The sequence below is a fragment of the Lepisosteus platostomus genome, chromosome 1 (genome assembly GCF_059453375.1).
Source record: "Lepisosteus platostomus isolate fLepPlt1 chromosome 1, fLepPlt1.hap1, whole genome shotgun sequence".
Lineage (NCBI taxonomy): Eukaryota > Metazoa > Chordata > Actinopteri > Semionotiformes > Lepisosteidae > Lepisosteus > Lepisosteus platostomus.
The window spans coordinates 9,938,165-9,964,131 of NC_142611.1; the positions used below are offsets into that span (position 1 = coordinate 9,938,165).

Consider the following 25,967-nt stretch of genomic DNA (forward strand, 5'->3'; position numbering starts at 1 on the left):
TTATGGTTGCTTACACAAAGCATTATACGAATCCTTGCCAGTGATTAAAAAGACAGTAGCCCTGTGCATGGATGGATGAATAAGGATTTTTATTTTCTTGTCACACCTTTGTATCAGTGACAACTGCTTTTACAGACAGTAGCACATGCGGATGTGGATGAACTAAAGTTTCATTTTGCAATTTACACTTTTGCAGGAAGGAACATGGTGAGAAAGTCTTAGTGTGTGAAGTGAGAACAGAAACATGCGTGCATAGAGGGACAGTATTTTACAGGCAAGATTTCCAGAGGATGGAGCATCACAATATACGATTTGAATAAAGCTTAGTTACTGTAGTACATAGAAGCTGGCACAGTAAAGTTTTGTTTTTGAAGAGATTTACAGATGTCAGTTTTCTACCTTAAATTAATCAATTATTTGATAAGGCATGGGGTTCTTTGCCTGTGTCCCTGCACAGTTAAAGCTTTTGATTTGTCAGCCAAAAACAGAGATGGGTTCTGAGAAACCTGCTGTGTGAGATGTGGTGTAGGCATTGGCAAATATGAAAATGAAAGTCTGCTATCTAGGAGGCAGATAATTGGTTTTAAAGGTTCTGTACAAAATTATGTTTATTATTAAACTATGTTACTTTGTCCAGTGACTGAAATATTAAGCTTTTTCAGAAAAATACGAAGACAGCTAATATATAGCATTAATAAAATTTGTGTATTGTTCTTTTGGTTTAATTTTTGTAATGCAGGCCCGTTAAGTAAGTTTGCTATTATACAGTATAAATCAGGGATTTGCAACCCTATTCTAATAGTTCTCATCCCCAAAAACCCAATGCAGGTACAGTATGATAGGCAATCACTATATCAAAATTTCCATACAGTACATGTGGAACAAGTTAATTGTAATAAATTAGGCAGCAGTTGGTTTAGAGTAATTAGAGATAATTTGGGACCAAAATAGGAGTACCTGTCAATGACCAAACTTCTGTTAATTAAAAAGATTTCTTGATTTATCAGTAAATTCCAAGATATAAACTACAATAAAGCAAGCAATTCACACATAATATTAGTACTAGTATGGAATTTGAATGGTTAGTGTTAATATCTGAAGTTTAATGACATAATACTCTGTATCCCTTTAATGTAATTTTTTATTGCAGAGAGAAACTGCATTTATAAATCATGAAACACATGACAGGCAGTCTGTTTTATTCTTCAGACCTTCCAAAACATTAAATCACAAATGGCAGATTAATGCAATGTTCCTCCTTATTTCTTGCCACCTACGCACGAGATGCCAAATAATGAAGGCGTGAGTGGAGTGTTTATGGAAGTCTAAGACTGTGATTAAGACATCACTAATGGTTGTGTTTAAAACTGAGGATTCTGGGATGTGGGTTTCAATTATTTTGTGTTGTTTGTTGGAAAGGGGATGCTGGTTTTGTGCTCTTGTGTTGCCAATACATTTTCACTTTTTTTTCCCATTTCAATCAAGACACAGGGTGTTTATTTTCAGATAAAAGAATAAAATCCGTAAGCCGCTGCTAGATCATTTCAGTAGGCTGGAACTTGACATTATTAGAAGACACTAAGCTTTATAATACATGTCATAATCAAGGTTGTGCATTGTGTATTCTCATTTGGAAGGAAGAAGAAATGTGAGATTAAGATTCTGTGAAAGGGATTTAGGGAATGACTGTTCAGATGAAATAAAATACAATTTTATTTTACTCTTGTTTTAACAAATTGGCAATCATGGTTTCTATAAAATGTAAAAAACCCCAAATGACATATAGTGTTTTCAGACTGCAATTTGTCTAAGCGGTCCTAAACAAAAGTCGGTTGATGCATACTATTGCCAATGTGTCCTGCAGAACTCAGGTAGTTTCAGGTAGTTTTTAGCATGGGTAATATTGTCTGTAATTCATTAGACCTAGGGTACATTGTGGTAAAAATTGACCAAAAAGGAACCAGGAAACACCAAGTAGTGAGATTTGATACAGTATATTCATCCTTCCCCAGCATTCGGTAGTTTGGATTTGGAGCCTTTTCAGATACTGTGCAGTATGTCAAGATGAAGACTCCTGTTCACTTTGACTAAACCAGATCTGAACCCAGTGATTTACCAGTTCAAAATAAATTCCGCTTAAAAATTTGGTAAAATGTAAAGGCTTCAGCATTTTCCTGCATATCAGATGTTTACCTAATCTCTGTCTGTATTGTCAGTGAAATGCAGTATTGCAAGAACTTCAGTTTGTGGTTTTGCATATTTATGAAGTTGTTATTACTTACTTTCCTACTAAGAAAATCAGAGAATTCTTCTATCAGTGGGTGTGTTCAGCTGCAGCACAAGTCAGTATTGCTTTCAGTAGACATTAGCTAATGTCTGTGAATCTCTGATGCCTAGTTTACCACTGCATTACAGTTTTGCTAAGGTAGGGCAGTTACATGTACTGCATGGGTTGTAATTTGGCCACAGCTGTCTCTTGAGCAATTGTTAAGGCGATCCTTTGATCATTGAATTACATTTCATGACATGGCAATTAACAATTTTCATTTTGGACTGAAGAATTACCTTTTCTGTATTTTATCAATAGCAAAAAAATGTTCTGTTTTTACAACAAAAAATGGCACCTCAATATCAACTGAAGTAATGTATACTCTGAATGAGTTTTTCTATCAGAGAGCAAAAGATCCATGGCCTCTGTTCAGAATGAAGTATACAGTAGTATAGTACAGCTGAACATGTCTTCAGGCTGTTTTTCTAATCAAAATATTTCTTTCCACAGTGAGACTCCATGACAGCATATCAGAAGAGGGATTTCATTATCTAGTCTTTGATTTGTAAGTAAACCGTGTAGATTTTTTTTTTGTCACAGCTCCATTATGTTAGTTTTCTATGTATGATCTGGTAAACATCCACCGTGTGTTTTCTACGGTATATAAAATAGTTTTTTTTTTATTTAACTTGTACTTGTTATGGAACAATGGATTTATCCCTTAACTCTATTTGCTTTAATAGTAATCATTATGTGTCACACATGTCTTGCTGTACTAAAAAATCATTTATCCTACCTGCCTACCTTCCTACAGTACTTGAGATCAGATTGCATTTATGCTTATCTTAAGATTTTAGAGTGAGGACTGTGTTAGTGCGTGATGTGCAGAGGAATTAACCTTTATCTTTATCTTGTTGTTTCTCATGCCAGGTATACTTTATTTATTTTACTTACCTTCAGTGTGATCTATATTCTCGTGTATCAATGTTGATAGGGTTGACCTGGTCAGTGCCTTCCAGGTTTTTTAATACTTGGACACATATGACACTACAGTATGTCAACTGTCCTACTGCAAACATATCATGATTCTTTAATCTGTTTCTTTGTTAATTATTATGTTTGATATCTATATTGAAAGTATTTGATTATATCCATTTGACCTTAGTGTTGCCGTTCTATTGTGCATCTGTATACAGGGTACATTTTTTCTAACACGTTGCTTATTTGAACATTAGACATTACATTACATTAGACATTTTACTCTAGTGGTGCAGTAGTTGTTTTTAATTGTTTTTTATATACAAAGGGCAAGTGTTTGCATGATCTACAGTACAGATGTTCAAAGACATGTTTTTGTCCTATACAACAGGGTACCTTTAAAAATACATGTTTATGAAAGACCAAACCAAGAAGTCATTTTAATATAAAGAAGAGCAAAAGCGTATTGCATGAAATTAATACAGTAGCTGCTAAAGTTTTTGCATGCCATTTTAACATATCCTCAGTCCACTTAAAACAAGCAGATAAGCGTTCCATACTTGACACTCTACTTATCATGCTATTCAGTGAATAGGTTTTGTGTAATATGCTTTTACTGAAGTAAACGAAGTTAATTGTGTTCTTAATGTAAAGCAATTATCATCTGCAGCCAGTCTCAGAAACTAATAGAAATTCATTTTGCATTTTTAGAGAGAATAATGTCTGTGAATGTTTTGCCAGTTAACTTGTTAGGTACTGGTTTTTATAGTACTCTTAAGAAGAAATTAATACCGTTGGAAGGTGTGTGGAGTCTTTAATACCTGACCAACAAATAATGAGCTTGGTAATGAGCTTGGTAAAGATCAAGAGGTAAAAGTAAATATGATAGACTGAGCATCAAAAGAATGTCACTTGTAACTAATACTATTATTAACTGTAACTGAAACAAATTCACAAAGTTATCATCAGGAAAACATCTTTTTTTGCAGCAGATGCACTGACATTTTATTGTACAGACCTGACACAGGTTGATTCACTACAAATTAATTAATGTAAATTTGTCATCAACACATCAACAGGGCTGATCAACAAGGCTACTGGGTAAAGTTGGAAACCATAAAAGCAAAGTTGCACATACTGTACAGTACTGTTTACACCATATCCCCAGATGTGATAATCTGGGCAAGCACATGCATTTTCCCTGGTCTCTGAGCCACAGGTTGCGCCCCGTGCTCATAACCTGTTAAGTAGGACTAAAGTCTCGCAAGCAGACTCTACCCAGACCATTACATCTGGGCTTTCCCTTACTCCTCAGTACTCTATCTCACTGGCTTCAGGAGAACCAAACGCCTGCCCGGTGCTCTCCCTGAAGAAGTGCCCTGGTCAGCGGGTCATTGTTGGCAAACAGACCAGGCTAGTGAAGACTGGAGCTGAGCTGAAACCGATAAAGTGTCACCCTTTGACACTCTGTGGACACTTTGGTCCTCATTGGACAGTGGAACAGACCGCACACAAACCTGTGATCTATGGACTCAGAATCCCACAGAAGTCTCTTTTTGGTGATAATGCCACTTTTTGGAACATATCACCATTTTTCTTAGGAACCTCTACTTACTGTATGCCTGCAGTTTCTGAAGTACTCCTGCCCTGCATGCTCCCATCCCTCTTTCTCTTTCCTAGTGTATTAGGTTTGTGTCCTTCAGATAACCCATCTGCCTTCTGTTGGCTGTTTATGTGCAAGATTGAACAGCCCATGTATGAAGCTTCTTCACCATGATGTTAAGCTAAATCGGCAGCAGCCTGAACAAATCTCAGCAGCAGAATGGTGGATTCCATTTCAAATATAGAAAAGTTCACCATGTGAAGACTATTAGGAAAGATATCCTAGCCACTCAATCTCAGTTTTAAACAGGATATACAGTAAATTGTCTCAATCTGTGTGGGAGGCCAAAAAATGAAAATGCTTATGCTCTGCCTTTTTTAAATGGATAAAGTAGTGCTTGCTTTAATGTCGCACCAAAATTGATGGCACGATTAGCTATCTAGCCTTTTATTATGTTATGTGCCTCAAAGAAAAAACAGAAAAAAATGTGGTTTAGATTTATGGTCTAAAACCAAGGAAGAAACAGCAATTCTAAGTTGCCGGTGTTATAAAGGAAATGAGGTCGTTTGGCATATCTTACTGGGTTAGTCAATCCAATTTTTTGGGAGCAGCAAAGACAAGGGACTGTGTTTCTTTTTTACTTTAATTCCACACTGCAGCAGAACATTTGGATTAAAAAAAAGTAGATCTCTCTTAAGCTTCACTAAAACAAAGAGGGCTGTGGGAGTTTTGTACCAAATCCCTCATCATGCAGTTGAAGCTGACTCTATGGAATCCTTTGTCAGTTGAACAGATGAAATATTTTGTACATCTCTAAAACCTTTGTGACTTTTAATGGTTTGAAATTTTCAAAGTGATTCAGTGCAAGATTACACATGGCTTAACCTGTAAAATTAGTCTTCATACTCTTTGTAAGATTTTCATTTATTAGGCCATGTTCAGTACAGTGTATATACAACGGTTACAGTGTAGATCAGAGCTGTAGTCAAGCTTCAGGTGCTTGAATTTGAGTCTTCCAACTGAAGCAAGATGGATAGAATCAAGTCTGAATCCAAGCAGTCTTGAGTCGATTCAGAAAAGTTGAGATGAAGATTGAATAATACCTCTTTTTTACCCGACTTGCAGTATTTAACCATTTCTTGATCGAAATGCATTCATCACCTTGAATTCCTAAGGTCTTTAATGTGAGAAATAACCTTTCATGAGTGACTTTGTCAGAGCTTTTTGGAAATATAAATTGTGTTTACTTTAGAGTTAACATATTCCATTACACAGGTCTGATTGTTCCAACAATCTATCTTAAGTTAAATCTTATAGACAAGAATTCCTCCTTCTATATCCATCTTTTTTCTGGTTTAGCTCATAGCGACTGTATCATTTCTTCTTTTTCGGTAACAGAAGTAAAACTAATCTACACGGTTCTGCCTCAGTGTGCTGGCCCTAATGAATTCAGACACAGTCTGCCAGCATTCTTGTGCACAGCCTTCAGATGTATGTGACTGCGTTGATTCATCATAATCAAATGGGACTTATTAGAACTGGACTGGTGACAGATAAGGTTTGCTGTCTCCTTCACATCATTCATGCTGTCATTGATACCAAAACACCAACATCAATCCTTTTCTTGGATGCTGAAAAGACATCCTCTCAAGCAGAATGGGATTGTCTTTGCTTAGTATTAGAGCTTATGGGTTTAGGAGACTTAAGTTCATTAAAATGATCATTTTATATGCAGATCCCCTTGGAGTGGGTGCTTTGAGGTATCAAGTGTTCTTTATCTCTAGGGACGAATCATTAGGGGTGCCTGCTCCCCCTGCTGTTTTGGCATTTAGAAAGAACCCCACGCCACTATGAAACTTTTATCCTTATCAGCTCTTAAAATACAGAACATCACATTTCACTGGAGCAACAAGATACTTTTATTATTTGAGAAAGTTACTAAATCACTCTGCTTTTACTGTCTTTTCAACGATATTACAGTAGCAGGCTGTGGGACATAAAGCTAACTAGTCTCACTCTGCCCCATGGCCTTTGAAAACGAGTACAGTGCGCTTCAAATTTATTCATATCCCTGATCAAATAGGAGCACAGAACATGATATAACAGAATACGTTATGGATTGGATTGTGCACCTTATTTAAAACAAATTACATTTTATTATTATGCTGGAATTGTAGATGGCAGCACAGCGGTTCTCGATCTGGGGTGCTCCTAAATCCTGTGCGTCTGTACGTTTGCCCTGCAGTTGACTGGAGTCCCGTCCAGTCTGTACCCTGCCTTGTGCCCATTGCTTGCCAGGATGAGATCTGGCTCCCCTGCGGCCTTGAACTGGCAGAAGCAGTTAGAAAATGGTTGGATGGAAGTGTAGTTGCATTACAAATAGCACAGTCCTATTTTCAGAATTAATCGAATTCCTAAAACACAAAACACATTTATTCACACTTCTGAGTAGTCCTTTACGTAAAATTAAACGAAAAGAAAGCCACAATAATATTCTGCTCTGTGGAAGTGCCATGGAAGCCTCCGGAAACTACAGTCATCCCCTGATTTACGAACCTCCATTTTACAAATTTTAGCAACAACAAAGCCAATATCTGCCGATTTCTTGTCTGACCTACAGCATATTTCGCTACAATGAACAAAACATTTATGTAGGTAGCAAACTTACCATACATGGAAGAATACATGTTGATGGTGCGAGTGTAGACTTGTTGTCATTTAATTTAACTTTCTTAATGCGAAATTTCACATATTTGCTTAATATAACTTAGCTTTGCAGCCCAAGGGATGGGTGTATATTGTTATCAACTGGTAAACTGCAGGTCTGAACGGTGAACTCTGTGGGCTGTGGGTTTAGTTGTCAACATCACCTGTAAACTCTGCTTGAGGAACTGCTAACACTTACCACAGGTCCTGTAATGAAACGTGAGGAGCAGCTGCACTGCACCTTTTTTATTAGCAGACTTTTAGAGTTTTTGATTGAGAAACGGAATTGGCAGAAGGCAAGGTTATAGGAAGCTTACATGACAAAAAATGAACCCAGCAAATGTGAAATGTTATATTACTCCACTTAAAACAAAATGTACAAAAATCATTACAACACCACATCAGTACAGTTTCAGTGAAACTAATAGGGTTCAGTCTCTGAGGTTGCTCCAGAATTTGGAGGTGGAGTTTGATGGAAGGGTGCTCACATTTCTTGAGGTGTCATTTTTTCACCCTGTTCAATGTGAAGACCCGCCCCGTCACACTAGATCTGTGACATCATCAAACAGGGCCACTGCCAATGGATAGCAGTAGAGGACCACGTGAATACCATGTATGTGAGAGGGGAGCTGTGATGTCATCAAGCCGTACTTTGTTTATGGGCTTGTGTGGGTGTTTCAGATTCAAGCAAGGGGCAAATTGAATCCTTTGCCGATGGTTCTGACCATAGGTACCAAATGGGCTTATTGAGATGCCTGCTTCATGCCTCTGTTGGACGAGAAGACTTTATAAGATCATGCAGGGCAATGTGGCAATCATCTCGGTAGAAAGGGATTTATTTTTTAACATTCGAATCATGTCTGTTATGCGGCAGATGTAATTATATCTTGAAAATGAAGTGATAAAATGCTACAAAATGGCAAAGGTCCCTGGTGTACATGCAATATACAGTACTGTATGGCTTCAGTCTTTTCACACACTGCCTTTTTTCTGATTAATTGCAGAGTAACTGGAGGGGAATTGTTTGAAGATATTGTAGCCAGAGAGTACTATAGTGAAGCAGATGCAAGGTAAGTTACAGGAAACACATTATCCTTATATATACTGTATATACAGTACATATCTACTGCATATGTTTTTATCATTATAAATCACATTTTCTAGCAATATTAAATGTAGATTTTTAACTATGAAACCAGCTAGCCTGCTGCAAGGCAGGAGGCTGAAATGGTGGCTTCTGCTACTATTTTACAAATACTAGCATTTTTCCTACTATAAGTAACTAATTCCAAGTACAGTATGACTCACATGTATTTCTGTTGTAAGGCTAATAAATTACAGTGCTCTAGCTAGCTGAACAGCTCACCATGACCATCGTGGGTTTACAGTGAAGTATGGCACATTTTTGTCATATCCATGTGCTTAAAATCGGCATCCTGTGTCTCATTTGTCACAATGTGTTAACTTCTGTCTTTTTTATAATACAATCATAAAAAATCAAACATAGTTTAAAGATGTATTCTTGAGATTTAATGGATCTTTTGGTTCAAAAGGATGGTGTCACTTTTCCTATTGTTTCTTTTTGTTTGATAGCATGTGTTTTATTGCTGCAATATAAAACAATTTAACCTGTTGTATGTCTTTTTTTGCTGCGGAATCTGCAAAAAATTGTGACGAGTCAAGTGTCTGTTTTCAATTGTTTTCTACCACTGTTTTATTCTGTTTCTTTTATGTCAAAGTGTTTTCTCTTCATTTCTCTGTTTTATTAAACTTTTTGTTTTCTGATCCCAAGAAGTAAATGTCAACCTCTCCATTTTTTAACAAAAATGACAAACTAAGTTCTAACCTGTATTTTTGTTTCTAGTATTTTTGTGCATATGGAAAGATTTTGTTAATGATCTGAACAGAGATGGGTCTAAATAGCAGAATTATCACATTTGAAGGTACATTCACTCCTCGGAAGATTTCTCACATTTTGACTGCAAGTCAAATATTGCAGTTGCAGAATTTCAAAATACACAACTGTTTAATTCAAACTTATTAAGTGTTTTATCTCTCATGAAAATTGACAAGATATAAAGATTGAAAGGTGAACCCTTTGTTAAGTCACTAAAAGGAAAATGTTTGTTTTTTATTCACACAGACAAGATAGGAAAAGTTCACAGTAGAAGCCTACTGAAAACACTGAAATATACAGTATACATGTTAGAATTTTATACGGTATAGAGAGCTGTTTAATATGAAATGCGGAACCAAATAATGAGTACGCTAACTAGATAAGAAACGTTTATGAAATAAAAATAGAGAATTCTAAATACAAGATTAATTTTTGGGGAAAAAAACCCCAAAACCCTAACATTTCCACTGTTACTGTTAACACTACTAGGATTTTTCATAAGAAAAATCAGTTGGGACTTTACTTAACACTTGATAATCAATTTTCTGTGAACTTTTTCCCAGAGTCTTGTGTAACATTCTGCTGATCTGCTCTGTGCTATTGCTGCATAATGTAGTGGGTGCATCACTAAAGTATGTCTTCCAATGGGATGCTAATTTGTGGGTCATCTAGATCCTTGGAGCACCCTTCATCTCAGCCTTCCTTGACTTAATATAGAAAATTAAAGAGTAGTCTGTAGATCTGTGTTTGAATACAGGTAGCAGAACCCTCCTCCTAGTTTTGATTAAATAACAGGGGGTAGCACAGTATCAAACAAAATAAAAGTATTTAAAAACAGACAAACAGATATTTAATGCAAAAAGGATTGCCTCGTCTTAATGGATCAGGAGATGTGACATTAAGTACAACCTTCCTTTTGGTCCGGATGGTAAATAATTCAGTTTTATTAAGATCTGAGTCATTCCACGTGGACTGTCTCCAGAAGTTAATGCATTAGCTTTAAATACTATCCATCATCCGCAATTACTGATTAATACTGTAACTCCCATCCCTGTTTTGATCATTAAAATACCATTTTGCTTAGGTTTGACTTAACAAATGACATGCATGATTATTTTTCTACACAAAGTTCTCATTAGGGGCAATCTTGTGCTGTTAAGAATAATAACTGAATTAATATCAGTTTATAGTTATAGTAAATCTTATCCTGCTAAATGTGTTGCATTGTTTCTTTTTTCAGTTGAACTGTAATGTCTCGATTGCTTTATAGTTTCTTTACCAAAGCCTCATTTGAAATCCGAGGTGAAGTGCAATGTGTTTTTCTTTGCTGTGATGATGTGTCTTTAAAATGTTCTCCCTTCCACTCTGCCCTTCTATCTTTGCAGTCATTGTATACAGCAGATTCTAGAAAGTGTAAATCATTGTCACCTAAATGGCATAGTTCACAGAGACCTGAAGGTCAGTATATATAGTGCCACTCAATCCATGCAAGCTAATTAAAATCCAAATCCACACAGCAAGCGTATGAATGAGACTTGGGAAGGAGCTGAGTAATGGTTAGACCCTGCCTGTAGCAGAGCAGATGTGCATGTAGCATCTTCCAGTTTGCCATCCACAGGGCTGTTCTGCACTGGCACTCCAGTAGGTGAGGCTGTCTGCTCTTGTGCTGCGAAGTTGGCTTTCACCTTAAACCATGGTTTGAGCTGCTGAGCCTCTGGGGGAAGGTGCATAGCAGCCTGGGGATTAAACACCACTTCTGTTTTGAGACCTCAGGTGTTGATTGCAGACCAACTGGTTTCCTGGCACCCCAATGGACAAGGAAGGATCTCCTCTAGCTGACCTGACCTATTGGGACATGTAGCTAAAAAAGCACCGTAGCAAGAGTTAAAAACAGACTTTAAGTCTGTTACTAATATTGATCACTCTTCAACTGATACATTATCTCAAATAATTCATTATAATTGTGATTTACTGAGAATCACTACAGCCTTGAACTTATGCTGCTGTTGGTTCCTCGTCTTTGAACTTGATCATTTGTGCTGTGTGAGAATTTGTTTACCTACTGTAAAGTATAAAAGAGAGACGTTTCATTTTAATTGGATTATTTAGTACTCCTTAACTATTTTTTATACTGTGTCTGACTCTGAAACTCCAGTCAGTTTTGAGCACACGATAAAATGCAGCTAGGGGCTTTCAATTTTCCATTGGGGAGAAAATGAAAAAAAAAATCACCATTTCGAAAGATTATTTTTTTCATTGCCAGAAGAACAAGTTGGCTGCCTTAACTCAGCCTGGTCTCAATGAGGATATGCAGACAGTGAGTGTATGCTTGGAACTAACACACGCCCCCTGGTGTTTGCATGCAGTCATTGCATTCAGCAGATCCTGGAGGCTGTGCTACACTGCCACCAGATGGGTGTAGTCCATCGGGACCTGAAGGTGAGTAGACACATTGGAACTTACAGAGCACACTGAGCCTCAATTCTTCAGCTCCTCGTCTGCATGCAGGGTAGTACACATACACAGATTGAAAAAGTGACAAGTGCTCTTGTTCATGCAGTTTTTAAAGTAAGATGGTGCACTAAACTCAAGAAGCGTGCTTAGCAAAATCTCTTATATTGTGAAGTGTAAATATGATAAATGCAGATGGGCTGATAGTGCTTGATTTCCACATAAAAGAACTCACCCCCCCCCCCCCGCTCTGCTCTGCTGCTGATCACAGCCTGTGCAAAAAATTTGCTAATCAAATAACCCAGGTGATGCTCAGAACTCATTATGTGCTAAAAATAATCTGTCTGCTTTGAATATGGGACAGGCTCCAGGTTGGCTTGATTTCAGCAAAAGAAGGACAAAAGAGCATTTTCTCAATGGCTACTGTATGCATGCTGTATCTGTGAAGTCATACCAATAGCTAAAGAATACAGATGACAATAGCGCCTTGCCATATATTAAGTGATTCCCTTTTAATATGTGCAGATTATGAATTAAAAACATACATGGGTGAGCTTCTGTCTCCAATCACTGAAATGAATGGAAAGCAGAACAAAAACAGAGATGTCCAACACTGTTTCTCTGAATAAACTAAATACCAGGTAGACAGAGTATAAACAAAACATTTTGAAATTTTCCATCTACCCTACTTGGTCATTTGTATTATTATAACTAGCTCATTTTTAACAAGTAGAACAGCAGAACTGTATAGATTGCTGCCTGACTTCGAGACCAAATGAGTAGGTCATTTTGTTTTTCTTTTTTAATGACACTGCTGTACTTCTCCTCTAAAAAAAAAGCCCAGCTGTACTTGTCACGTTTAATACCTAACATCCATCCGTACAGAAGTGCAAAAGTCTGTGACGGTGTTACATTGACTACTATTAATTATTAAGGGATTTAAAGTATTCGTTTGCAGTGAATCAGTTCCTGGTCATAAAATACAATAGTAGAACTATTTGGAATGCAATTCCAGCACACTGCTTGTATGTTCCTTGTATAGACAAGGCTCTTCTTTGTGTCTTTGTATTAATGATAATCAAAAGGAAAATGACTTAATAAACAGGTACACTCAAATAGTGTGTTACTGTATGTGCACTACCCTGACAAAATGCAAGACTGCAGATAAAAAAGCCCCTGACAGTGTAAGATGCCTACTATTTGGACTCTAATTGAGCAATTTATTTCCTCTGCTGAGTGATATAGCTGCTGCCAGCTCCACTGTGCTGCTCAGTCTAGCAATCTTTCTCTTCTCCTGTGATGCATATCTGCTCTAATGATCAGTATTGTGGCTCACGCATGCCCTCCTTCATAAGACCATCCCTGATGGCGGGCGACTGCATGAAGATCAAGGTGCACACTTTGTAGATGAAATTGCGATCTCTATGGCTTCCGATTAATGAGACTTCATTCCGCCGTAGCTGAGTGCTGACTGACCACTTTGGTGTATGTGGTTGGCAACATTTACTGTATCTGAGGCAAAAGGGAAGAGACTGTTTTTATGTTTTGGGAAAAAAACAATCCACAGACAGTTGCTCAGACCACAATAAAATTGCCCCCTTCCTCCTCAGAAAGTTTCCTGCAGTTGTAAATTAATAATGAGGTTGGATAATGGGGTGGCAGGGGAAAGAAAGGCTGGATCATTCTGCAATGTAGCAAATCCTTTGTGCCTTATTACCTTCGCGTACAAACGTACTGTAGGCGATGGATTTAATTTTTTGCAGCTAATAGTTGTTTGGTTTTGCGTGTTTCATGTTTATTTTATTAAAGTTGGGCACAAGCTAGAAACAATGAGGATTAAAGGTTAAAAAAATAACTTAATCAAGCAAGGAGCTCCTATGACCTTCGTCTGACTGAGTATTCATAGGCCCACAGGAAATGTGATTTATGACCTTCTTGCTTTTCATAAATTTGGAAACAGTAATGGGAGTTTTAACATTAAACACAAACAAGGAACTAGCAAACTAGCAAACAAATACAAAAACTGCCTTGAAATGGTGGTTTTGAAATTTGCGACAGATTAGTACATTAAAGGTCTGATTTAAATTTAATTATAATTAATCTTGTATGTATTTCCTGTACACTGTTTTTCTTATATGCTTTTTGCGATCCCATTTCTGCAAATGAAACAGCTCTCTTATAGTGTTCTAAGAAAGACAGCTATGGAGGAGATGTACAGTGACATAACACCTGTAAAGATTGGCAGCAGGTAGTTAATGCAGGGCCAGTGTCCAGGGAATTGCTCTATACTTGCCCAATCTTTATAGACTCTTCAGTATTAACATTCCCAGCACAGGCACAATGAGGGCTGTGTCCAATATTGTAGGGCAACAACCTCAATTAAATTAATGCAGAATAATTACATCATGATCGCTGTTTGGTACCATTCAGTTACATTGGTTTCATGCTTATCGTGACAGCTTAACATAAATTTTGTGAACAGCTGGAAAGATCTCATTATACATACAGTGCCTTGCGAAAGTATTCGGCCCCCTTGAACTTTTCAACCTTTTGCCACATTTCAGGCTTCAAACATAAAGATATAAATTTTTTATTTTATGTGAAGAATCACCAACAAGTGGGACACAATTGTGAAGTGGAACGAAATCTATTGGATTTTTGAAACTTTTTTAACTAATAAAAAAATGAAAAGTGGGGCGTGCAAAATTATTCGGCCCCTTTACTTTCAGTGCAGCAAACTCACTCCAGAAGTTCAGCGAGGATCTCTGAATGATCCAATGTTGTCCTAAATGACTGATGGTGATAAATAGAATCCACCTGTGTGTAATCAAGTCTCTGTATAAATGCACCTGCTCTGTGATAGTCTCAAGGTTCTGTTGAAAGCGCAGAGAGCATCATGAAGACCAAGGAACACACCAGGCAGGTCCGTAATACTGTTGTGGAGAAGTTTAAAGCCGGATTTGGATACAAAAAGATTTCCCAAGCTTCAAACATCCCAAGGAGCACTGTGCAAGCGATCATCTTGAAATGGAAGGAGTATCAGACCACTGCAAATCTACCAAGACCTGGCCGTCCCTCTAACATTTCAGCTCAGACAAGGAGAAGACTGATCAGAGATGCAGCCAAGAGGCCCATGATCACTCTGGATGAACTGCAGAGAACTACAGCTGAGGTGGGAGAGTCTGTCCATAGGACAACAATCAGTCTTACACTGCACAAATCTGGCCTTTATGGAAGAGTGGCAAGAAGAAAGCCATTTCTCAAAGATATCCATAAAAAGTCTCGTCTAAAGTTTGCCACAAGCCACCTGGGAGACACCCCAAACATGTGGAAGAAGGTGCTCTGGTCAGATGAAACCAAAATCGAACTTTTTGGCCACAATGCAAAACGATATGTTTGGCGTAAAAGCAACACAGCTCATCACCCTCAACACACCATCCCCACTGTCAAACATGGTGGTGGCAGCATCATGGTTTGGGCCTGCTTTTCTTCAGCAGGGACAGGGAAGATGGTTAAAATTGAGGGGAAGATGGATGCAGCCAAATACAGGACCATTCTGGATGAAAACCTGTTGGAGTCTGCAAAAGACCTGAAACTGGGACGGAGATTTATCTTCCAACAAGACAATGATCCCAAACATACAGCAAAATCTACAAAGGAATGGTTCACAAATAAACGTATCCAGGTGTTTGAATGGCCAAGTCAAAGTCCAGACCTGAATCCAATCGAGAATCTGTGGAAAGAGCTGAAAACTGCTGTTCACAAACGCTCTCCATCCAACCTCACTGAGCTCGAGCTGTTTTGCAAGGAAGAATGGGCAAGAATTTCAGTCTCTCGATGTGCAAAACTGATAGAGACATACCCCAAGCGACTTGCAGCTGTAATCGCAGCAAAAGGAGGCTCTACAAAGTATTAACGCAAGGGGGCCGAATAATTTTGCACGCCCCACTTTTCATTTTTTTATTAGTTAAAAAAGTTTCAAAAATCCAATAGATTTCGTTCCACTTCACAATTGTGTCCCACTTGTTGGTGATTCTTCACATAAAATAAAAAATTTATATCTTTATGTTTGAAGCCTGAAATGTGGCAAAAGGTTGAAAAGTTCAAGGGGGCCGAATACTTTCGCAAGGCACTGTACATCTGTATATATTGCAGAAGGGGGGCAATTCTAATGTGGTTTTGGGGTTTCCGGTCGTTAGATCAGGACTGCGTTGGAATCATATGTTTTCTTTGCTTTAGTGTTTAGCATTGACAAATATTAAGGGCTTCTAAGGCATTTTTATTAAAATAAAAAGCTGAACAAATTTTATATGCATCTGAGACTATGCTTTGGAGTACGCCAGAGTTAAACAATTTAAATTTCATTTTAATTTATTGCAAGAAGAAATGTACTCTTACAATGTTTTGACTTGTAATATTATGTATATAATATACATTATACATTATATATTATTATTGTACACAGTAAGAGTTGCAGCAGTGTAAGAGTACTTTTTATGAAAAAGTAAAACATTCTTAACAGCACTTGGAGGGGAGCTTAGATCATTAATGGAAAGTACTATCAATTATTTAACATTTCACATTTAATGAAAGTGCAGTCAGTGGTATGAATATGCAAAAGCAAATGCAAATTGAATTTTAATTATTTTTCAAGAGTGTTATATCTTGTTTGTGCTCTTACAGCAAGTAAGTTGCAAGTCTCAGATCCAGAACAAGAACTGATATTTTGTTTACATCAGTCAAAGAAGGAAAAGTTACCAAGAGTTTTAATTCGTAATTTTACTCTGACAGTATTAGTTTATGTGAATGATACAATTATACTGAGCATCAAAAGAAACTGAACACTTAATGATGTTCGTAGGAAAATATATAAAGTATATATACTGTATATTTATCTGGATTTTAGACTAAATTATTTTGGTTGTGTTATTCATTCATGGCTGACATTAAAGAAAATATTGATTTACAGCCAAATGTAGCCTGTTAATTGAAGTCCATGATTTGGAAGACTACCAGTGACAACACTTTGCCAAAATCAACCCATCATTATACAGCCACTTCTTGATCATTTTCACACCAACAGTTCCACTGCATCAGAAAAATCCTGTTGTAAAAAAACAATCAGCAGCAGTTTAGATGTGTGGAGGTGAAGAAGCAGGCACCCACACAGGAGCCCAGTCTTTATTCACACAATACAAAGAGCGATCTTACCCCTAAGAGACATAATAATAATAATTAATGACAAGGCTTGCAGAACCTACATTGATCAAGACCTTCCCATACTGCCTATACTGCTGCCTCATTTTGATGTGACATCATTCTTGCTGGACAGTGTAGGTCCTCATGCTACACATAGTGTACAGCATTGGCTCTCTTGCAAGATGAGAATTAAACCGTTATGCTGTAGATGCCATCCTTGTCATGACTTGAGACCCCATTTAACATATGTTGGATGAGATGTGTCATCTTGTGCTCAGAGACAACATCTGTCCAGGTTCTTCAAGAGGAATTGGATAGAATCAAGCCTGTATTGCAACCTATATTTCTTCAGATGGTGGCCACATAGACTACTAAGCTATGAGTGCCATAGTAGACCATTTGTTGGTCAACCTTGTCGATAGCAAATATTAATCAGCATAATGCATCTAACTGACATGTCTGCTGAAGCTCTTGCACAAAGGATTGATATTTTTATAATGACAGCTTTGTGAATTTGTACTGTAGTTGTGGCAAGTTTCTTTTGAAGCTCAATGAAAACAGTTAAAAAAATAATGACCAGGTTCTGAACGAAGATCAAGACTGGTGGTGATGTCAGCTAATCAAGGCATTTTACAAAAGACTGGCGACTCTGTCAGCAATTACTGATGAGACGAAACCCTGCTTTTGTGGAAAAGCGTCAAAGTGGTAAACGAATGCATAATCGAATGCAGAGAAGAATTTTGATTGAAATGTTTGCAAAGATTTGCATGATGATATGCTGTCAGTGTCTAAATGGCTGCGTCACACTGTTTGATGCACATTCCATAAGCATGTGAGACCTTTACTGAATCATTGACTTTCTTACTAACGACTCACTCGGTACCAAGCAATAATGCATGTTACAATATCCTTGTAATAATGGAAAATTATGTTCAGAATTAAAAGATAAACTTGTTTTCTATCAAATCCAGAACTAGTACTAAGCTTTAAAGCAATTGTGTTATTTAAGATAGCCCACCACATTTGTTCCCATCACTGTCACTCATTCTGTAAATTACTTTTCTCCTTTTGTTAGTTTCCTAGGTTGAAAGTTACAGGATCCCCAGACTAAAACCAATTCATAGGCTATGCTGGGGAGAAGTCGTTATAACATAAATCCAGGAAATAAACAGACATACAATCCTGACATCTATCATGAAAACAAAGTCTTAATGAAATGTGTACTTAACTCAATGCATCAGTAAAAATATAAAATAGTTTGGAAATGTTTTACAACATTTTAAATTGGCATGTAGGGTCTTTCTGTGCTTAATACACTCATTTGGACCTGCTAGTTTAATTCCAAAGAAAGTCCATTATACCTCATAATGTTTTTGAAGAGAGAAGATCTTTTACAAAGCCAAAGAGCTCAAATCATTTCTGAATTTTAGAAAACAGTATGAATGTAACTTCTAGAGCAGTAGGGAAGTGCGTAAGTCAGTAATTAATCATTCAGTGACAAACGCATTAATTGTCCTGTAATTAAAATATATTTAGTCCTGTTATATACAGTATAGCATACTTCTTATAAATCTCCATTTATATAAATGCATTCACATTTATTTTTACCAAGTGCTTAACAGTGTTGAAAGCTATCACAAGTCCACAAAAATGCAGAATTATTCTAAGAATTTCATTTTGATTTCTTCTTTTGACATTCCCTAAAAGTGAACTGTGCATATTGGATTTGTCCTTGACAAGGCACTTTCCTAGTGTTCTGGAGAAACAGTTTGATACGGTAGGAGAGATGTGAGGTAAAAAAAGACACCTGCTGTGAGTGGATGAATATTGAAATTTTCTTCAACTCTCTTCTCTTTGATGCAAAGCCTGAGAATTTACTTTTAGCTAGTAAATTGAAGGGGGCAGCAGTGAAGCTAGCAGATTTTGGACTGGCGATTGAAGTTCAAGGGGACCAGCAAGCCTGGTTTGGTGAGTAAATGTTTGTGGGCTGATAAGCGCTAATCTAAACTGTTGAATTAGAATCAAAACGAGGTGCTAATGGTCTTATTATTAATGCAACCTTTTTAACACCAGACTTTGCCATGCAGGATAGTATTAGTGGTACAGTTGTAGTTAGATTTTTTTCCTAATGGAGGAAATGACTATCATAAAGTGTACTGTATGACACTAAATTCAAATGTTATTTCCAAAAAACGGATTACAGAAAAGTTCACCGTCCCTATTGAAATATTACTAATGTGTCATCAAGGATTCCTATAGAAGATGAGAGTGAGGGAAACTGCACAAAACTGACATGCTTTAATTGCAGTAAAAGTATATGATGGAACCACATCAAAGGTCTGAGACACTGAGTTTATAAAAAAAACACATTTGCGTAAAATTGTTTACATAAAACAAATGCAGCTGTAGGTTGGGTAGTGCTATAATCACATTTGCAAAAAACAAGAAGGCAAAGAAAACAAATTGCAATTTATTTTTCTCCTCTTCTCCTGTGCAAGTCGCATTATCTAAAAACATATTATATTAAAAAAAAATAGTAGCAATCACCAGAAATACTAGAGATTGGTCATTTCCAAGCAGTGAACCCTAGTGAAGTTCTGCAACAGGACCTAGAAATCCTGAACCTGCTGTAAGTAAAATTGAAATCATGTATACTGTATCTCGTCTGACATACAGTATAATGTGTCAGTATTGGAACTATATAAACTTTTATCCATAAAATATACTGACAGGCATTGATTGCTATTTCTTCGATTGTAGTTTTTACAGTGCTTCTCACTGTATAAGCAGCAGTAGGATTCAGATCTTTCAGTCTTACTCTGTGGGCTGGTGGATGTCTGTTACGATTGTGGCAAGAAAGTAAAGTAATAAACACTACAGGACCGAAATGAGTAAGAACAAAGTGGTAAAGAAACCAGTGATGAACTTTGTAATTTTTGAAAGATCTACAGTACAGTATATGAAGATTAGTAAGGGCAAATATACTTGAAAGTGCATTTTGTATACGGTACATGCCAAACATAACAACCCTTTAGCTTGGATTTTATTCAATAAATCAACCGTGCATTGCAGTCCTGGCCTACCTGCAAGTTATAACATTGTTATACCATAAGACATGTTACATGAGATACTGTACATTAACATAAATATATCAAAAATATTTTTCCTCGGTAGGCTTTGAGATCCAACATTTTTAAAAACTTGGGTTCACAAGAGATTCACTGAATAATTTATCCTCCTGTTCATTAGGCTGAAATGCAGTTCATATTATTTTAGAACAAAATCTTTAATTTTATCAGTTACAGTCAGGGTTTTGAGGACTGACTGGTGTGTGGTGGTTGTGTCTCAACAGCTCAACAGAGCTGTTTTTCATAAGGTTACAGAGAAGCATTTCAAAGGGCATTACTTTGAGCACGTGTTGACAGCACTGATGTTACGCTGTTTATGTAAACTGACAGATTTTGTTTGTTGGCAGGGTTTGCTGGTACTCCAGGTTATTTGTCACCTGAAGTTTTAAGGAAGGATCCATATGGAAAACCTGTTGACATGTGGGCCTGTGGTAAGTTACTTGTGTTGTTACGGCAGGTTTCAGCACAATAAGGTTTCTTTTTATTGTGCAAAATGCTTTTGCGTGGCAGAGATATTGTATATTGAGCAAGCCTGTAGTCTCATAGTCCCTTACACTGGTACACTCAAACCATACAGACTCCCTGTGCTTCGGCTCCAGGTGAGTTTTCCACTGTTTGTTGTGTCACTGTTCTGTCATGGTAAAGTGTGCTTCATGTATAAAGCACCACAGGTATTAGGTAAATGAAAAGAAAACAAAATTGAACAGATATAGTAACATTTAAAAGCACAATAAAAAGCATTTTTAAGTGGATCAGGTGCTTGTGTCACATGGAGTTTAGCTGATATTAAACGCTGTTAAGGTTCACCACTTTCCTATTACTTTCTCTGTTTTTCCCTGATGATCCATTTATCAGCTGTACTGAGGTGGCCTCATTCATCCCTGTATTTTTCATCTCTGCAGGTGTCATTCTTTATATTTTGTTGGTTGGCTATCCTCCATTCTGGGATGAAGATCAGCACAGGCTGTACCAGCAGATCAAGGCAGGAGCCTATGATGTAAGTCGTCAGTATTCCTGCTCAAAGGCCTCTTTTGCACTGTGCCCTTATTGTACCATGTATTAACTTTGCATTTAATATTAATGATTGTTCTTTCTGTTCAAACCTTACAGCTTTTAAGGCCTGTTGGCATGGCACTGAGAAAAACAACAAAAATACACTTTTTCACTTGATCAAAAGAGAATACATTTTGATGAGGTTTTAGTTATACATGGTAGAAGACTGTTAATTGGCTCCCAATTCTTGGCATTGTCATTGATGTTTCTCTATAGACCATCAGGACAAAAAAACAGTACTACTGATATATTTTCTTTAGTTAGACACATTACTCCCTTTAGCAGAGAAAAAGCTGTTTTTACACATACAGTAGCAGCCCATCCTTGCCTACAGTTATTTAAAGATGAACAACAAGAGCACTACAATCGCAATTATTTTAGAAAACAGACACAAAGAGGACACACATGATTTGCTTGGTGGAGCCATTATTAATTTGAAGGAACCTACCCGTAAAGGTCTAACGTTCATCTCCTTTTTTCAAGTTCCCTTTCTTTTCCCGTCATCTTTCATATTCTTTCACCCATATGTCTCTGGATTCTTCACTGTATTAATGGGGCGGCCACAAAGTATCTTTAACATAACCATTTTGCTAATATGGTGTGTAAAAGGTCTCATTATTTTACTTTTCAATCCAAACTCAAAGACGCAACAAGAAATATATAAAAGAACAAAGCAGTATCTCTTGAAAGCAGTGATGTTAAAACATAAGCAGGCCATTTGACCAATCTTGTCCGTTCAGTACCTAAAAATCATGACCCTTTGTGTCCCCTTCCTAGCTACTGTATGGTTGTGTTCCTGTCCCCGTGAATTAATGTAATTAAAGTATTCTTAACTGAATGACAGTGAAGCAGCTGATGATATCAGTGAAATAAGTGGTCGAGCAACAAGGAATGTTTTAGGCATCAAATAAAGAATTATGTTTTTTTAGAAAATGCGAAGACTCAAGAATGTTTTGATGGGAACTGGAGATTCAGGAGACCACAAAGAAAATGCATTAATAATGTTTTAGAATGGCCAATAGCAAGGATTTGTGCCAGTCAACACCAAAATAAAGAGTGAACTATTCAGAATGTCACTTATTCTCCAAGTAGTGCTGAAGAATTTTTCTTTTTGCTAATCAGATAATATTTATGTCACACAACAGGCTGTGGGATTTATAAATTAAGGGTTGGAATTACAAGATTCAGTCAGGATAGACACAGATTGGTTCATTTTCATGGCTAATTGTTCTGCAGTGGTCTAGGTTAATCCATAACTCCTTTCAGCTATGAAATTCACTGAACTGTAAAAGCAACTAGTTGCCGTTACAGTTTTTGCTTTTTACACAGTGCTGGTGACTCATAGTATGTGTCAGCTCATCCTCTGACTGCTATATGCCCACATATGAGACTGCTTCCTCTTGTTCAAGCTCATGCAGATCTACGGGCATCCATCATGAAGTATACTGATCTGCTGTTTTCCTGTCACAGATTTAAAAAATAATAATTTCTGAAAACAGTGTTGAGACTCAGCTCCATTAACAGGTGTCTACCTACCAGATTCCATTTTGGAACATCGTCATACATGATGCCTGTCAATTTCATAAAACCTAATGCATGATGGCTAGCCAATGACTAATGTCCTGCAACACACTGAGAGTGTGTGTTGATTCCTGAAAATGGAACTGAATCCTATTACTGTGGTACATTTAAAATATATGAAGCTATGGCTCTGTTCACATCTCCACTGTATATTAGTTTTTTTTATCTCTTAAAGGTTAAGATCCATTCACTAAAGTATTCCCAGAGGTAGTTCCTAGGCATGCAGAGCTTTGTAGGGTGAAAGCATACAGTACTTACATCACATAGTTAACATTTTAATTTGTTTCCTGAGTCTATTTCACGATACGGTAACTGATTTGCAAATTATGTTGCATGGTAACATGGTTGAATAAATGAAAGGGGATGTAAATGCAAAGTATGAAATTAATGGGTGGAATAAGGAAGCCTTCAAAGCAAGTGGATTTATCAAAATGTGTATCTTATAATTCCATAGTCAAGTCTTAAGAACATTCATGAGGAATCCCCTATCTCTTAGACAAGTAAATTCCATTACTGTATATTCCTGAAATATAAATATAATTTCTAACTGACTGCAGTGAATAGAAAATTCTAGTATGGCCAAAAATACATTTGTTCCTTTGTGTATGTGACTATAAACTAAGGATTCATCTATGTTATCGACCTAAGACTTACAAAGAGGCAGTGACAAATTATTTTAAGATCTGTTTCATATAAGATATTTCTTTATTAAAAACCCTGTCTGCCAATTATCATGTTGAAATCCTATCAATGTGATTATTCATGTTTGAAATTGTGCTAGATCTGCCTGTGACTTGTTTTTACATTAGATACATATAAATATAAATTTGTAGTTTCTCTAAAAATGAACATCTTCATTCTTTAAAATGTATAAATTTATTCTTGTAATATTAGAAATTATGTAGAGATAGATAAAAACTTAAAATGTATTACTTGTTCTTTAGTTCCCATCACCAGAGTGGGACACAGTGACTCCTGAAGCCAAAGATCTGATTAATAAGATGTTAACGATCAACCCTGCTAAACGAATCACAGCATCAGAAGCACTGAAACACCCATGGATCTGCGTAAGTCAACATACAATGAACATGTTCTATATGAAGTATTATTTTTGAACATTCATTTTAATCACTGGTTTTAAATATATTGGTACTAAAGACATAAAATATTTGTTGAAGTTGGTTTCCAAGGAATTAAAAACTACGAATGCAGATGAGTAAATTATGGATATTGTAAATCATTGATCAGTTGACCAAGTTTATTTCCTTTCCAGCAACGATCTACTGTGGCTTCTATGATGCACAGGCAGGAGACTGTGGAATGCCTGAAGAAGTTCAATGCCAGAAGAAAACTGAAGGTATGATTATGTTTTACTGAAACCGTAAATATGAGAAACTATGAACCTATATTGGTAAAATATTAAAATATTCCTGTAACAGGAATTACAGCACTGTATTTGCAAATTATTAAATATAATCACAAAACTTTATTTCTGTGTATTGAAGGGGCTATAGCACTTAAATAAAAAAGATTTTAAATGTATGTAGTTTTTCCTTTTAATATTAGAATGTTAAGCATTATAACATGAGTGAGAGTGTTATAATAAAAGTATAATTGTACTGTTGTTTTAGGGAGCAATCCTTACAACTATGCTTGCCACAAGAAACTTCTCAGGTATGTTTTTGCAGTTCTCTGTACTTCTGAAGTTGTGTACACGCTAATGAGACTTGACTGCTCTGTTACAGTATGTTTGAAACAGTTACACAAACAAAACCATGTTTTAAGTTTGACTAAATTCACAGCAATGTTTTTTTTTTCCTTCAAAATTCAAAAGAATGTTTTTCCTGTTTAAAATAGTTCAGGAGTTTTTGTTATGAAATCTTAATACTTTAGTATTGAAAAAAGTTAAAAAGAAAGTCATTACAAAGGGTTATTTTCCCAAACTATAGGGAAGTAGAACAATATTAGAACAAGGCTGTCAAACAAATTCCTGAATTCTGTTTGTTCCACCTGAGCTCTCTGTTACATTGTTATTATTACGTGCATTTGTCAGGAATTAGCTGTAAAGTACCTTAAAAATCCTTTATATGTCTAATATAAAAATAAAATAATCATGTTAATTTTCAGTTGACTACTCAGATTGGAAACTGAGACACCCCTGACATAGAAAGAGACAACATGGTGTAGCAAGAGTTGTCTGATTTGTGATCGAAATTTCTTCTGTTTTCTCTTAGATAACTCTGTAGGCAGATGTACAGTACTGTAATTATGTGCACAGTGGATGATAAACTTTTAACATTTTCCCTCTAATGTTTGTCCTCACATTTAGAGTGACTTTCCTTCTCTTTATGTTGTCGTGTTGATATCATGGACATTAATGAAGACTAATGTATTTAATCTCTGGTGAACACTTCAACAGAGCCCATTGGTAAATTATTAGACATGAAAATAATGTTCTACTTAGAGCAGGCTTGACTTGCTTCCACTTCATCATTGCTTTTCTGCTTGAATAACGAAATCTTAGCCTTCAATAGTAGCATATACTGTAAATATAGTAGTTTTAAGCCTTTGGTCTTTTTTTTTTTACAAGTTACAAGCTTGAGAACCACAATGTATGATCAGATTTCCCCTGTAGCAAGTCTAACAGTAATAATAAACTCATTTATACTGATCGATTGTCTGGCACTTCTGATAGCCCTGTTCATTGTTTTCTTTCCATATCACTTCATAGTGTGTGTGTTTCTGCTGTGGATGTGATGGTTCTCAGATCCCTTTTGAGTGTGTGATTAACCAGAGCAGGGACAACGCTGCTAAACACAAACTCCCTCTGCCCTGTCTTCTTATCGCTCATCTCCATTACTAAATAAACTAAAGTGTGGCACATCGGGGGTGCTTCTAAAACAGCTGAGTTCCTCTGCACTTATCGTCTAGCCTGAAAGAATCTATTTGACACTATGGAGGCATTTAAACCCTGCTGCTGCTGTATGGTTGTTTTTTAATAGCAGTGTGGACAACACATACAGACCAAACCAACCAAAAATCTAGACTCATCTTTGGAGCTGTTACTAAACTCTTTTAGTCCCGTATTATGTTTATAACGTC

The 25,967-nt window shown here is 36.6% G+C and overlaps 1 protein-coding gene across 18 annotated transcripts in view; it reads left to right on the forward strand.

The window, feature by feature from the left end:
* camk2d2 (calcium/calmodulin-dependent protein kinase (CaM kinase) II delta 2) overlaps window positions 1–25,967 on the forward strand; it is a 106,403-nt gene that overhangs the window by 56,980 nt on the left and 23,456 nt on the right. For 10 of the 18 annotated variants that reach the window (XM_088619135.1, XM_088619469.1, XM_088620178.1 and 7 more), the window contains exons 4-12: window positions 2,780–2,834; window positions 8,561–8,626; window positions 11,820–11,892; window positions 18,969–19,071; window positions 20,579–20,662; window positions 21,134–21,228; window positions 23,810–23,932; window positions 24,139–24,222; window positions 24,497–24,539. In XM_088619135.1, coding sequence (XP_088475261.1) covers window positions 2,780–2,834; window positions 8,561–8,626; window positions 11,820–11,892; window positions 18,969–19,071; window positions 20,579–20,662; window positions 21,134–21,228; window positions 23,810–23,932; window positions 24,139–24,222; window positions 24,497–24,539 — 726 coding nt within the window. Of the gene's footprint in view, window positions 1–2,779; window positions 2,835–8,560; window positions 8,627–10,838; window positions 10,912–11,819; window positions 11,893–18,968; window positions 19,072–20,578; window positions 20,663–21,133; window positions 21,229–23,809; window positions 23,933–24,138; window positions 24,223–24,496; window positions 24,540–25,967 lie in introns of all 18 variants that reach the window. The other 8 variants (XM_088619533.1, XM_088619886.1, XM_088620096.1 and 5 more) reach the window with 1 other exon arrangement.